This window comes from Erinaceus europaeus, chromosome 15 (genome assembly GCF_950295315.1).
Source record: "Erinaceus europaeus chromosome 15, mEriEur2.1, whole genome shotgun sequence".
In the NCBI taxonomy this organism is placed as follows: domain Eukaryota; kingdom Metazoa; phylum Chordata; class Mammalia; order Eulipotyphla; family Erinaceidae; genus Erinaceus; species Erinaceus europaeus.
The window spans coordinates 48,987,320-49,002,655 of NC_080176.1; the positions used below are offsets into that span (position 1 = coordinate 48,987,320).

At 39.0% G+C, this 15,336-nt stretch overlaps 1 protein-coding gene across 27 annotated transcripts in view; it reads left to right on the forward strand.

Annotated features, from left to right (window-relative positions):
• Window positions 1-15,336, forward strand: part of DTNA (dystrobrevin alpha) — a 431,975-nt gene that overhangs the window by 290,545 nt on the left and 126,094 nt on the right. For all 27 annotated transcript variants that reach the window (XM_060173679.1, XM_060173699.1, XM_060173682.1 and 24 more), the window contains one exon: window positions 878-958. In XM_060173679.1, the coding sequence (XP_060029662.1) occupies window positions 878-958 (81 nt within the window). The remainder of the gene's footprint in view (window positions 1-877; window positions 959-15,336) is intronic.

Sequence of the window (15,336 nt, forward strand, 5' to 3'; positions counted from 1 at the left end):
GGGAATATTATGCATGTACAAACTATTGTATTTACTGTTGAATGTAAAACATTAATTCCCCAATAAAGAAATAAAAAAAGAAAAAAGTCACTTATTTTCACTGTTATAATTATCCAGCTCTATCATTGTAAATAATGCTAAATGGCCACTGGCTAATTATCTGTCTCTTGAAAACATTTGTAAGGTGTGTTCTGGATTGAGTGAAGGTGTGTTCCCTACCCTTTCCTCTTTCAGTCTCTCAGTATCATTTTTCAGGTAATAAAGTTTTATAATAATAAGTGTGAATATTGGCCTCATTAAATCATGGAGTAATTGGAATTGCAATAAGGTTTTTTTAATTAATTAATTTTTTTATTAAATAGAAACACAGAGAAATTGACAGGAAGGGGGAAGGTAGAGAGACAGAGAGACATCTGCAGCACAGCTTCACCACACATGAAGCTTTTCCCCTGCAGGTGTCAACAGGAGTTTGAACCCAAGTCTTTGTGCACCATAATGTGTGCGCTTAACCCAGTGTGCATATCCTCACAGGCACATCCTTGTGACTAAATAGAGTGTCATTATTTGATGACCCCACTATTTGTCATCAGTGATGTGTTCATCCAGGGCTTGAGCAGATTGTTCTCAGGAGTGGTAGATACCACAGGGCTGAGATGCTCTTCCTTGGCCAGTGAACATGGCTGACAACCTGATATTGGGTATATGTGCTCTCTTCCCTGAGAACCTGACAGATATGGGCCAGATGTCTTAAAGTTTTGTTCTTATTCTATAACAAAATTTGAATTATTTATTTCTATAATTACTGTATTTATACTATCAACATGATAAATCCCTTTCCATACACATGGCAAACCATATGTGTACTTTTCCCCCTCAGGGGCTCAAGATCTGGATCGTATCCGACTTTCCACCTACAGAACAGCATGCAAGCTTCGGTTTGTTCAGAAGAAATGCAATTGTAAGTATGCCAATTGTTTGGACTAATTACCTTCTTGAATCTCATAGCTTATACTGTTGCTTTGTTTATTAAGGCTAGGTTTACCTGCAAGCACTGATAAAATATGTTTACACAGGGGCGGGTGGTAGTACAGTGGGACTGGCATAACAATCCTGGTTCCAGCCCCTGGCTCCCCACCTGCAGGGGAGTCGCTTCACAAGCGTGGAAGCTGGTTTGCAGGTGTCTGTCTTTCTTTCCCCCTCTCTGTCTTCCCTTCCTCTCTCCATTTCTCTCTATCCTGTCCAGCAACAACAATAGCAATAATGACAATAACAACGATGGCAGAAACGACAGGGGGGAAGAAGTGGTCTCCAGGAGCAGTGGATTCGTAGTGCTGGCACCGAGCCCCAGCGATAATCCTGGAGGCAAAAAAAAATTTATACAATAATAAAGAGAATTATGGTATACAAATGGCGGAGACTGTTCTTTAGGAACATAGAATAATCCTGCCATTTGAATCTTTAAACTTAGGATGGATATTTGACTTCTTTTTTTGTAGCTTGCTATCATAAATACTATAGAAGGACATTAAAATACTTCCCAAGACTTCTACACAGTAGCAAACATTAAGTCCTCCATATATCTGTACTTCTTTTGCAGGTATATACAAATGTTTACAAGCTCCTCTGGGACATTTAATGTTTCTTCCCCAAACTACAAAATTAGATTTTTGGATCAGAGTAATAATATCTACCTGCTTTAGATACAAGCAAGTGATGAGACAATGATACTTAAAGTAACAGAACTTGCTTCATTCATTTTTTTTCTCCCAAATTATAAAATATAAACAGAAAGCTATTTCAATACCCGCATTGAGAAGGTTTGGATTCCATGCTAGGCCAATGCTTTTTTCATATTACTAATCCATTTTCTCTTGGGAATAAAATATCATTTCCTACATATGAATTGACTGGGTTTTTTTTGCAAACTATTGTGAAAATTTAACAACCATTTATATTTCCTACTGAATCTAAAATTAGATGTATTTTAAAAATAAGAAGCATTTTTTAAAATAAATTACATAGAATTTAGATACTTTGTGAGCTTAGAAACCAGTCATATCTACAACCTTGCCCTCTCAGAATCACCAGCAGATGTCTCTTGGGACTCAAAGAAGGCCACCTTGATCTGTGACTTCCAGGCTTATAGTCATAGTTATGAGGATGGTAGTATACAAGTGTTCCTCAAGTCTCTTATCTACAGCTTCTTCCACTGCCATAGTGATTAGAAATGGGGTTTGGAGCTGGGTGGTGGCTCACCTGGTTGAGTGCACATTACTATGAGCAAGGACTCAGGTTCGAGCCCCCAGTCCCCACCTGCATGGGGAAAGCTTCATGAGTAGTGAAACAATGTTTCAGGTGTCTCTCTCCCTCTCAATTTCTGACTGTCTATCCAATAAATAAATAAAGATAGAAAAAATAAAAAAGTAAGTTAAAAAAAAAGAAATGAGGTTGAAATTTGAGGCAGGATGCAAAAAAAAAAAAAAGTTTGATGCTGATACAACAGATATATGTCTGAATCTTCCCCAGGAAGCAAAACCAATTAAAAAAAAATCAGTAAAGAAAACACAATACTACAGGTGTGGGAAGGAATTTATGGCTGTATTTGTAGTCTTTGGTAATGATGAGTTTATAAAAGTCCTTTCCAGGATGGGTATTAGAAAGTAAGGAAAATACAGTGCTCACACAGATGCAATGTTTCCCTTACTTCCCCATCCCATCACCCACATTTAGACAAAAGGAATAAGTCCATGTTTTTGTCAAAAAAATTATGATGCGATCTTCCCATCTTCTTATTTCATTACCAATGCAGCGACCCTCAAAATGAATGAGAGGAGAATATAAGGGTTGAGAGTTCTTTCCCCTTAAAGCTTTGTCTAACAGAACATTCTTTGGGCTACTCTCAGCAGAGATATGGAATTTCAAAAAGATATTACAAACTATAAGGGTGAAAAACTCAATTAAGTGGTCTGGGAGGCGGTGCAGTGGATAAAGCATTGGATTCTCAACCATGAGGTCCTGAGTTTGATCCCTGGCAGCACATGTACCAGAGTGATGTCTGGTTCTTTCTCTCCTCCTGTCTTTCTCATGAGTAAATAAATACATTATTTAAAAAAAAAAAAAAGAAAAAGTCAATTAAGTATAACTGAAAGACAAAAAGAGGACGAAACTATGTCCATACCACCCTAAATATGCCTTATCTTGGATACACTGAGAAGCTAAGCAGGCTGGGTTCTGACTACTTGGATGGGAATGAAGAGAGACTTTCCGTGACCTGGTAACTCTTGTTCACTCAACATTTTAAATGGTCCTGTGTTTATCAACTCACCCAAAGGCAACATCACATCCCTACTTCCCTTTCTTTCTTAGGCATTTCCTTTTCCTTTTTCTGTTCTTTTATGACTCTCACTTTAAACTTGTATTCAGAATCAAGATATAGTCACACTAGGCTTCTTAGAAAATAGTTGTCATCTTGGAAAACAATAGTAATCCTTTCCCTGGGTAAAAATAGAACCTTCATGTTTGCCCAGGTGCCCTTCAGCACTCCATTCATTTCCCTTAATGTGGTAAGTTTATGATGAGCTCCTTGGCACATATACTTGGCACTATGCTAGGTACCAGGTAGAGTGAAAGTGTATAAGATGGTATCCTTACCTGAGAGTTGCTCAAAGTCTAACTGAGAAGAAGGACTTTTAAGAAGGCTTACAAAATAGTGTACCAGTGTAATGATAAGAATATATACCTTTTCTGTGGGGGAGAAGGAGCATTGAGGAGTCAGTGCCCTGATCTGTGCATGGTAACTGTGGAAGAGAGTTTCCTGGAGAAAGAGGTGTCTGGACTGAATCCTCTAGATTTAATAGGTATTAGGCTGTGAAGTGGTATTTGTTTTACACTATATCTTACAAACATACCCTTATGGTGAGAAAAGAAATTGAATTCTCCAGAAACTGGGCAACATTAAGGTCCAAGGAAGAAAAATAAACAAGTTCTCAATGCTCTGCTAAAATTAAACTTCTTTTTCAGATCATTTCTACCTTGACCAGAATATTAGATGTAAGGATTGTATGTTTGCTGAATCTTTCTTCTTGACAGTAAAAATTAATAGTTGTAATTTTAATAGGTACTTATAAAATGCTGGTGTAATTGAGCCTGGCTTGTTAACTTAATCAAAAGTTAGAGTCTTTCTTTTAGAAAGATAACCGGAATAACTAGTTTATGTGACATAGTATTTGTCAATATTGAACAACAATACTGGGCCCTGTATTAGTAGAAGATTGTTTTTGCCTGTAGTGAGCTTAAACTCTAATAAAGGGTGGTACTTTACAATAGAGTTTCACGTTATAGTAAAAGAAATAAGAAAAAAAATCCAGGTAGTATATTTTTAATTAGACTAATTTATTTGGAGAGACCTTTTGTAACAATGTATTTATTTATTTATTTTGGTTTTCTGGGGGTGGAGAGAACCAGAGAGAACCAGAGAGTCACTATGACATATATTAGGAACCAAACTCAAGACTTCATGCTTGTAAGCCTAGTAATTTAGACACTATTTGGAAACTCCTATATAGTATTTACTTAAAGACATAAGAGGCCTTAAACTGAGAACAGGCTGTTGATTTTTATATCTGAATTATTTATAGTAAAATGTGTTTTCTATCATCAAAACTAAGGTTAAAAACTACATTATGGAGGTGATAAAACAAAAAGTGATAGGAGAATCATTTTCTGGAAAAAAGTACATTGTTTGCTTTATATCATGGCATGTTTAGGGCTTAAGGATATTTCTTGGTTTATCTAAACTCAAAGGTCAGCGCTGTTGGTACAGTGCCACATTTCCTTATCCACATTGCCTATTCTATTTGTGGTTTCCCACATAGAGCATTGATTCCCAGCACTGACACTTATGTTCATTCCCTCTAATGGAATCCCTAATGGATACTGAGAATTATTGGCTCCAGTGTTCTATAAAAGATTCTATAGGAGAAGCCAGAAAGTTGTTTCCCATGAATGTGGCTCAATACCTATTTGGTAAAAGGTTTTGCAGGTATCATTGACTTGTAAGCATTTAGAGAATACTAACTTGTAATTCCAGTTAAGCAAGATGCTAGCTTCCCGCCCACTAAAGATTTTTTTTTCTTTTTTTTTTTTGAGGGTAGACTAGCCAAAAAGAAAAAAAAAAAAATGTCCTGGTGCATGGTGGTGGAAAAGGACTTAGGTTGGGAGTGGAAGTGTTTTCCATATACTTATCACAATGGATGTGAGAAATTGTACAACAACAACTGTGTAAAATCATTATTGTCTCCAAATAAAATATTAAAAATAATAAGATAGCATGTGACACATTAAAAAACTATAGTGGGGGTGGAGCTAAAGAGAAGACTAACCAGGTGGGGCATGTTTCATTCCATACATTACATGGGTGATGCTATGACACTGAAAGAAGCTCAGTGCTATGGTCTTTAATTCTGTCCTTAATTCCCTCTGTCTGAATGATGAAAACATACAATAACACTGAAACTGTGCATGCAGGTGGCCCTGGCTACACACACACACACACATACACACACACACACACACTCAGTGTGGCTGATCATATTTTTCAGTTAAGCATGAAAATTAGCTTGCTCTATATATATGTATGCCTATGTACATATACACAGAAATATATATGTATACAGAAATATTTATTAAATTTTCTTTTCTATAAAAGAAGAGTTGTAAAAAGTCCATTTCATTTTTCACAAGCAAAAGGACTCTAATAACTTTGTTCTATAATTTCTTCGTAGACTCTATTTTCAACAGCATACACCTCACTAGACACCTTTATGATCTGTCAGACTCTCTCCCTCTCATGCCATGGCTGGCACATTTCCTACTAGAATTAAAGGACGCCAACCAAATGGACGCCATTTTATTGGGAAGATAAAGAGGAATGAAGGATGCCAAGCAAATGTCTGATGTCCCATTCTAATCAACATTCCTCTGTTTAACGTTCATATTTCTGGCCGACTTCCAAAACACAAATAGCCAGTGCCTCATTTATAGGTATACGAAATGGCAAATACTGAGCCTCTGTTTTAAACAAAGAGCTTGTTTCTACTAGAACGTTCTTTCCTTGGTCAGCATTGACATGGTTAATGATCCAGAGACCATGTAATGTCAGCAGATCTTTTTTTCAGAGATGACTGTAAAATCAGTGAAACAGCCTTAAGTTCATGAACACAAATATCAACAAAAGAAATAAATCAGAAGCCTCTAGTCTGATAGTGGAAATAAAAATAAGGACTCAAGAGACCACACCACCCCCACTCACAGCTAACATATCACTTTTCCTTCTCTGACGACAGTTTGAAATATAATTAGATACCGTATTTATGTATGTGTGGGTTTTTGGTTTTTTTACAAATAATCTTTTTTATTTTTATTTATTATTGGGTAGAGACAACCAGAAATCAAGAAAGTAGGGGCAGATAGGGAGAGAGACAGAGATTCACGTGCAGCCCTGCTTCACCACTTGTGAAGTGTTCACCCTGCAGGTGGGGATCAGGGGCTTGAATCAGTTTCCTCGAGCATTATAACCATGTGAGATCAACCAGGTGCATCACCTCTCACCCCCCATATATATTTGTATGTATGTTTGCATGGATGTATTTGTACATAATCTGTCTACATATATTTTTGTATACATCTATATATGTTTGTATGTGCCTACACACACACACACACACACACACACACACACACACGTGTACGTTTGTGGATCTGGGCTTTTAGAACTCCTCAAAATATCTAGTAAGTAGAATTTTTATTTAAAAAAGGAGACATTAACAAAACCATAGGATAAGAGTATTTGTCCAGTTACAATGTAAAGTTAGAGCACTTGCCTTTGTCTTTAAAGTTCTCTCAGAAAAATCTTGTGAACAAAAAAGTATGCAAAGATCTGTTTTCCTAAGGGTTTCTCCATCACTGCAAAATCAACCTGAGTGAGTGCTGTATATGAAAATAGGTCTTACACAAAAAATCTTTTGTGAATGAATGAGGAATTAATAGGTCCCACAAAATTTTCACCAGTCAAGTGTCAAGTCTGAGTTGTAGGAATAGACTGTTGATAATTTTAATGATAAATACTAACATTACATTTATGTTTTTGTTTCAAACTAGTATAATGATATAGCCCCATATTCTTCCTCTTGACCTCAGTTTTTAAAAAATAGAATGGCTTGGGAGTAGTATAGCAGGTTAAGCGCACGTGGTGCAAAGTGTAAGGATCCTGGTTCGAGCCCCTGGCTCCCCACCTGCAAGGGAGTTGCTTCACAAGCACTGAAGCAGGTCTGCAAGTGTCTACCTTTCTCTCCCCCTCTCTGTCTTCCCCTCTTCTCTCCATTTCTCTCTTTCTTATCCAACAATGATGATATCAATGACAACAGTAATAACTACAAAGATAAAACAACAAGGGCAACAAAAGGGAATAAATAAATAAATATTTTTTTAAAAATAGAAGGGCTTTTGCCTGCTTGTGTCAGTTTTTTCTTATTGCATAACAAATAGTCTCATACTTAGCAGCTTACAACAACACATATTCACTCTCTCTCTTTAGGTCTGAAATCCAGTCTAGCCTCTAGATTCTCAACTCTAGGATCTCACAGGACTGAAATCCAAGTGCTGGCTAGGTCTGAGACTTTCATTTGGAACTCAGGGTCTCCCTCAGAGTAAACTGTCTCTCAGCAGAATCTGTTTCCTTGTGGCTTGCTGGCAGGTAACTAGGGACTAATCTTGGGCTCCTACAGACCATGTGAATTCTTTGCTTCAGGGCTCTATCAAACTGTTCAGAGCATTTATCTTGCTTATTTTTCCATGCCAGGAAGAGTGTGTCTCTCAGACTTCTGCCTCTCTGACCAGCCAAAGAAAGTGCTCGATTTTGAGTGCTAGGCAGCCATGTACCCAATAGAACGAACACACACACACACACACACACACACACACACACACACACACACACACACACACACACATGAGCCATGGACAAGAACATGGATTCAAGCCCTTGGTCCCCACCTTTGGGGGGAGCTTCCAGAGCAGTGAGGCAGTGAGGCTGCAGGTATTCCTTGTGTCTCCCTCCTTCCTCATTCTCCCCTTTCCTTCTCAATCTCTCTCTGTCAAAAAGAAAAATGTATAGAAAAAAAGAGAGTGATAAAGAGAAAGAGAAAGGGAGGAAGGAAGGTAGAAAATGCTCTGCTTTGAAAGGATTCAAATGATCAAGTTAAGACCCATCCAGGTGATCTCCTTATGGTGGTGTGGGGAGACTGAACCTGGGACTTTGGAACATCAGGCATGAGAGTCTCTTTGCATAGTCATTATGCTATCTATTCTCCACCCTGATCTCCCTTTCTTAAAGTCAGGAGGTTTGGTACCTAAATTACTTCTACAAACTCCCTTCAGAGCAGCACCTAGTTTAGTACAGGTTTGGCTGATGAACTGGAGAAATGTGAGTGAATGCCAGAAGCCTAGGATCTTGGGGATGAGGATATGAAGATGAACATCATAAGTTTCTACATTGCCCCAAAACAGACTTTTCCATTCTCACAGTGATACATACAACTTTTTTTTTAGGACAGAGAGAAATTGAGAGAAGAGAGGAAGACAGAGAGGGGGAGAGAAAAATGACACTTGCAGACCTGCTTCACCTCTTGTGTAAGGAGTCCCCTGTAGGTGGGGAGCAAGGGCCTCAAACCGGCATCCTTATGCCAGTCTTTGTGCTTCTCACTAGATACATAGAACTTTTATTAAAAATATAATATTTAGGTTTAAGACAGACCTCACCATATAGGGTGTGTCCCTGACCATCTCCACAGCCCAGGATCAAGCCCTGGCACCACTGGCCATGCTTTGGTCATGTGTGCTGTATGGATTTTTTAAAGGTTTTTTCTTTTAATCCTTATTTACCTATTGGACAGAGACAGCCAGAAGTAGAGAGGGAAGTGGGTGATAGGGAGAGTGGGCTGGGCAGTGGCGCACTGCATAAAGCGCACATAGTACAAAGCACAAGGATCCAGTTCGAGCCTCTGGTTCCCCACCTGCAGGGGGGTCGCTTCACAAGTGGTGAAGCAAGTCTGCAAGTGTCTATCTTTCTCTCCCCTGTCTATTTTCTCTCCTCTCTCAATTTCTCTCTGTCCTGTCCTATAAAAAACATAATGGAAAAAATGGCTGCCAGGAGCAGTGGATTCATAGTGCTGGCACTGAGCCCCAGCCTTAACCTGCAGGTGGGGACTGGGGGCTCGAACCTGTGTGAATCTTAAGTGCTGTTATCTGTCTGTCTGTCTGTCTTTCTTGAATCTAGCACCTTAGACCACTCGGTCATCCTGACACTTAAGTCTGTCTGTCTTTCTATATCTGTATATCTCTCTCTATCTAAATTAAAAAGCAGCCTAGATTGATGAAGTGGATCATGACCTACTAAAAAGGAGGAGGGGAAGGAGAAGAAGGGTTGAAGAAGAGGGAGAAGGAGAAGGGGGAAGGAAAGAAAGGAGGGAAGCAGGGATGTAGGGAAAAGAAAGGGGGAGAAAGGAAGGATGGGTAAAGTTTAAAGTAAAAAGCTGAAAATCTTTGGGGAGAAAAGTTGGTCCCCCAAATGCATGCATCTAAAAGAGAAAGACAGGAATCTTTCTTCTGGTCAAGGAGCCCAAAGAAGAAAGAGCAGGACCACTCATAGTTAAGAAACTAAGAGGCAGATGACAAGCCCTTGGAGCATAATTACTTTTGTTTGTATTGTCCCAAATGTTTTTCATGCATATTTTCACTCTCTTATTTTGAATCATTCTAGACACTTGTTTAAAATAAAGAAAAGTGTTGTGTGAGCATACATAGTTCCCAAAAATTCCCTCTGGGGGAGTTGGTGGTAACAGCGGAACATAAACAAACCCAGTAAAGATGCCTGTGTAATGTAACAATGGAAAAACTGCTCCTCTCTGGGCACTTAGGGCTGGTGGCAAAAATGTTTGCTTTTAATCAGAACAAGTTTCTACTAGAGCAAAGCTATGATCAGGATTTTTTTTTAATCCTGGTGTTTGTAATTTGGGTTTAAGTAAAGCTGTTTCTTTCCTCTAATTGTGTTAAGATCTTAAAGATCCAGGGCTTTGTTTTCTTTCTAGTATTTTTATATTTAGAGAAATCTAAGAGTTTTACCTCCTTAAACTACTGCCACACAACCTATTAAATAAAGCAACACCTGTGATCTTGTTTCTAGACATCTGAATGTGGAGCCCATTAGCTTCCTTTCTTCTCTTGCTTCTGCAAAAATGCCAGGAAGTTCTTTCAGCTAAGTAGTCTTGCAATCTAAGAAAGTGCATTGTCTTTAAATGGCCCAGTCCATTGGGAAAGAGTGATAGGTACATAAGAATGCCTTTCAAGTGTCTCCAACCCCACCAAACAGGTGCACATGCAAGACTCAGTGACCTTTCCTCAGAGATCTGCCAAGCTATGTTCCTGGCAGCCTGCCTGATCCACGCAGAGCCAGGCGGCAGAGCCAGGAAGGGATACCCAGAGGGTGCTGTCTCACAGCCAGGACAATTCATCTTCAGGCTCTGGCAAACATGAAGGGGAAAAAGTGAGACAATCAGGAGGACAGATAATGGGGAAAAGTCCTCTCTCCCATATAACTAGACTTGTGATCCTGAAATTCTTTCCCAATGTCTTCTTGATTTACTCCTCTTTGGGGCTTGGTTAACATTTTGCTGTTTATTCATTCAACATTATGTTAGACTAGGGTGGAGAAGGTATAGTAAGATTCCTTATTTATATGTTTTATTTTTTATTATTGAATAGAGATCGAATCTGAGAGGAAATGGAGAGAGAGAGAGAGAGAGAGAGAGACCTCTAGCCCTGTTCTCCTTTCCTGAAACTTTTTCCCTGCAGGTGGGAACCAGGAGCTTGAACTGGGGTCCTTATACACTGTAATGTGTGCACTTAACCAGGTGCACCAACACCTGGCCCCTTGTATAGTAATATTCCTTACGGTATAAAATGAGGATCAAAATAGTCTCATGGAGAATCCAGTTAATGTGTTCCTTATAAAGCTTCTGATTTTGTAAATATCAAATAGTAGTTGTGCCTAAAATGTTGCTATTTGAACATATATCTTGCATGTTGGTCCCCTGAATAGACTCATTTTCTGAAGAAGAAAATTTATAATGTCTAAAATAAATGACATATGTATCTGAAGCTGTTAGGATAAATTAACTTTGTAACTATTTTAACCACTTATAGTGTCAGGGTAACTTTTGCTTTTCCTCTTTTTCTATCAGAAATTGTAAAGTTCAGTTTGTTCTAGGGATGAAAGCATAACACAATATAAGTTAAGTGGTTTCGTGAATAAGCACCACATAAAATCATGTAACTAAGCACTTAGCTTCAAATTTCCAGATATTAGCCAAGTGCCACAATAAACATAGATGTATTCTATAATGACCATCAAGCCTTGTCATCAAAATGCAAGCCTTCTGCAAAGCTAGTAGTAGTGACACTGGTAAAAAAAAAAAGAAAAAAAAACACACTTAAATAACCAACTTTGATGTAATATCAGATATGGTGTTTTAAATTTTTATTATATTTTTATATATATTCCCTTTTGTTGCCCTTGTTGTTTTATTGTTGTAGTTATTGTTATTGTTGATGTTGTCGTTGTTGGAAAGGACAGAGAGAAGTGGAGAGAGGAGGGGAAGACAGAAAGGGGGGGGAGAAAGATAGACACCTGCAGACCTGCTTCACTGTCTGTGAAGCAACTCCCCTACAGGTGGGGAGTTGGGGGCTTGAACCAGGATCCTCCTTGCTCTTTGCACCACGTGCACTTAACCCACTGCTCTACCACCCAACTCCCTTTGTTTTATTTTTATCAGAGCAATGCTCAGCTCTGGCTTAATGGAGGTGTGAGTGATTGAACCTGGGACCTTGCAGCCTCAGGCAGGAAAGTCTTGTAGCATAATCATTATGTTATCTCCCCCACCCAATCTATGTATTTTTTTTATTAAGTTCTCCAATCCAACACAGCTAAATAAGACAGATGTATAATATTATGGAGAAGAATAACTTGAGGAAGATATATAGGAACCCCCCAAAAAAAATAATCAAAAAGATTTGAACATGGCCATAATATAATCATCATTTTCTTTTTATCCTTTGACCTGGAAGGAGTCAATGAGAACTTGATTATAAACTGTGTTTTAGTCTGTGCTTCCCTAGAGAGTAAGTTCCATGACAAGACTCATGTGGAGTGTGACTTCAGATCACTGTGATCATGTAGACTGTGATCCCAGAGCAGAACTGGAACGAGAAATTAATACTAATAGGCAGTGCAGGAACTTTGTTATCATACAAGGAATCTTGTGAAATTCTCCCCAGAAATGCCTCCCCTGGGACCAAAAAAAAAAGAGGGCTCCATCCTCCGCTTTGACCTGAACTAGTCAAGAGTGGCCCTGAGGAGGTAAAAGTTCCATACTTCTAGGTTGTACATATGTGTGTGCCAGGCAGGTTCCAGATCTTCATGTTTAGACATCAGAAGTAGAGTCCAAGGTCTAGTGCTGTTTGCTTGCTGCTACATAGATCTGGTCAATGTCTACACTGCGTTGCTCAGTTTTACAATGGCTGGAGAAAGAAGCAGAGCTACGACTTCTGAAATGGTGTGTAAAAGAGGGTGTAAGCATTGTCCACCATGTATCTTGGCTTTCTGCATTGGATGTGTCCTTACCAATATTTTCTTGTTTTTAATAGTGATTTAATATTGATTTACAAAATTACAAGATAACGGGTACAACTCTGCACCATTCCCACCACCAGAGTTTTTTACTCCCCGGTCCCTCCGTTGTAAGCTACAGCAGTTCTCCCAAGGTTGCAGATGTGGGTTGACTATTATCTCTACAACTATCTGTCTATATTTGTGTATATCTGCCCTTTTTTAGGGTCCCATCTACTCTTTCTTTTCAAGTCACACATACACCTATCACTACATCCAAATGTCCCTCCCTTTTTCTTCTTTTTCCGGTTCCTGAGAAAGTTGGAGTTCAGAGCCCTCTAGTCATCTTTCCCCTAGCACTTCTCCCCCACTGGGAGTATGGACCAACATTATTTTTGGGGTGCAGAAGGTGGAGGTTTTGGCTTCTGTAATTGCTTCTCTGCTGGATATGGGAGTTGTCAGGTCGATCCATACCTGTAGCCTGTTTCTAACTTTCCCTACTAAGGTAGGGCTCTGGAGAGGTGAGTTTCTAGGATACACTGTTGAGGTCATCTGCCCAGTTTACCAGTATTTTCTATTGCCATCTAAAGTTTTCTGATTTGTTTTTATAAAAGATACACACCCATATTCTGATCCATAACACTGTACTGCTGTTTAGCCACCTAGATGTCTCGTCATCCTAAATGTTGGCTCATCTTCCAAATAATTTTCCATGCACTAGAAACTGGACCCTTGTTATTTTCTGAATGAGCATTTTCTACCCCTTTATTTGCTCTAATTGCACAAAAGCACATAATTGTATATGTAAAAATTAGAGAGCACATAAGCAAATATTTCCCAGTCAATTGCTGCTTATCCAACTCTACAATATTCATTTAAGCTTTGTTTATTAGTGCTCATATTGATCAGATAAGTACATGATACAGGATGCCCCCAAATCAAGTTGGAAATGAAAAGTAGAAAACTGTTCTTTTGGGTGCTTCTTTTCTTGACATATGGCCTCTGGCATCTAGGATCCTGCTCATATGTTCAATTCATAGTCTGTAAGGAAAGCTGGAAGTACTGTGAGAAGCCATTCTCACTAAGCCCATAGAGAACCTTAGAGTACTGAAAACTTCTAAGGAGTATATGCAATATCTGGTGAAATCTCTACTTATATCATTTTTTTTTTATTTTGAGCATTACTAAGCACTCAGTTTAAGCAGGAAGTATGTGAGTAGATGTGATGAATATGAAGATGAAGAAGTCTTAATTCCTGTCTTGCAAGTTGTTTTTAATTCAGTACTGTGGATCGTAATCTTCTCTTCCCAAGTGTCTTTGGGAGAATCTGATGAAAGTTGAGGTTCCTTGCTCTAAAAATCATGCATGACCCAAAGATAAAATTTACACATAATTTCTTAGACCCTTCTTTCCTCCAAAGTATAGTCAAGGACCTATTTGAAAAAAATGGAGGGGACAATTTGTCTATCAATCACACTGGGAAATGCAGTGTTAGAAATGGCTTAACAGATAAGTGAAGGTATTTGGGAGCGACAAAAGGGGAGACGGTATTTCTTCCAGGATACCAGGGTACCAGGATATCTTAGACACATATATGTGTGTGTAAGACCTTGAAAGAGCATGAATAGAAGGACAAATCTAAAGTAGGGAGCAGGCTAAGTAAAGACACAAATCAGAAAAGTTTCTGGTACTTTGAGATGTGTGTCTAGAGTAGAGGACTCTGGGTACAAGCAGTGGCAGTGAGAGTAGACTGAAGGTTAAGAGACTGAAATCCAAACAGTCTTCTTGTTTAAGAAACTTGCTTTACTCAATAGGCAGTGGAGAATAGTTTGACTAAAACTGAACTCTCTGCCTAGGTGAGCCCCATTGAGATGTGAGTAAGAGCTCTGGGCTCTCCCCTGCAGCCCTCCCCCTCCCCTCCCCCTCTCCCTCTCCTCCCCTCTCCTCCCCTCCCCTCCCCCTCCCCTCCCTCTCTCCCTCTCCCTCCCCCTCCCCCTCTCCCTCTCCTTCTCTCTCCCTCTAATGTGAATATTCTAAATTCCTCAAAATCATGCTCTCATCTCAATTCTTTGTTGAGATTATGTGTGATGAACTTTTAAATGTTGGGGAAACAAACAGCCAGTCAGTTTTCCCCAATACATTTTTGGTGAGCCATGCAGGAGGAGCAAAATTCAAGTATTTTAACTTTTATTCTTTGTAGACTAACCAGACTAGTGCTTTTCCTCTCTTAACTCAGTCTCCACTGTAACCATGTGTTTATTCCATTGCCAGCACTAAACACAGCTTTCCTGTCTTTTGAGACTCTGAAACGTTTTAGGATGCAGGACAATTTTCCCTATGTCTCAGTTCTCTCATTTGCTACATTTTTTTGAGTAGTTGTGGTCTCAGGTTCCTTGCCACACACTAACTTTCAATTACAGTGACTTCCTTAGCCCCACCACCTGCTCAAAAAATAAAATAAAATAAAAAAGAACTGAACATCTTGTTCCATGAAATAGATGTAAAAATGAAGAAACTGGGAGTCTTTGAGGAGACATACAGTGAAAAATCTAAGTAGAAAATTGGAAAAGCCCAAACTAGGGCCGTAGAGTGTGTGTATGGGAAGGGCACATTGA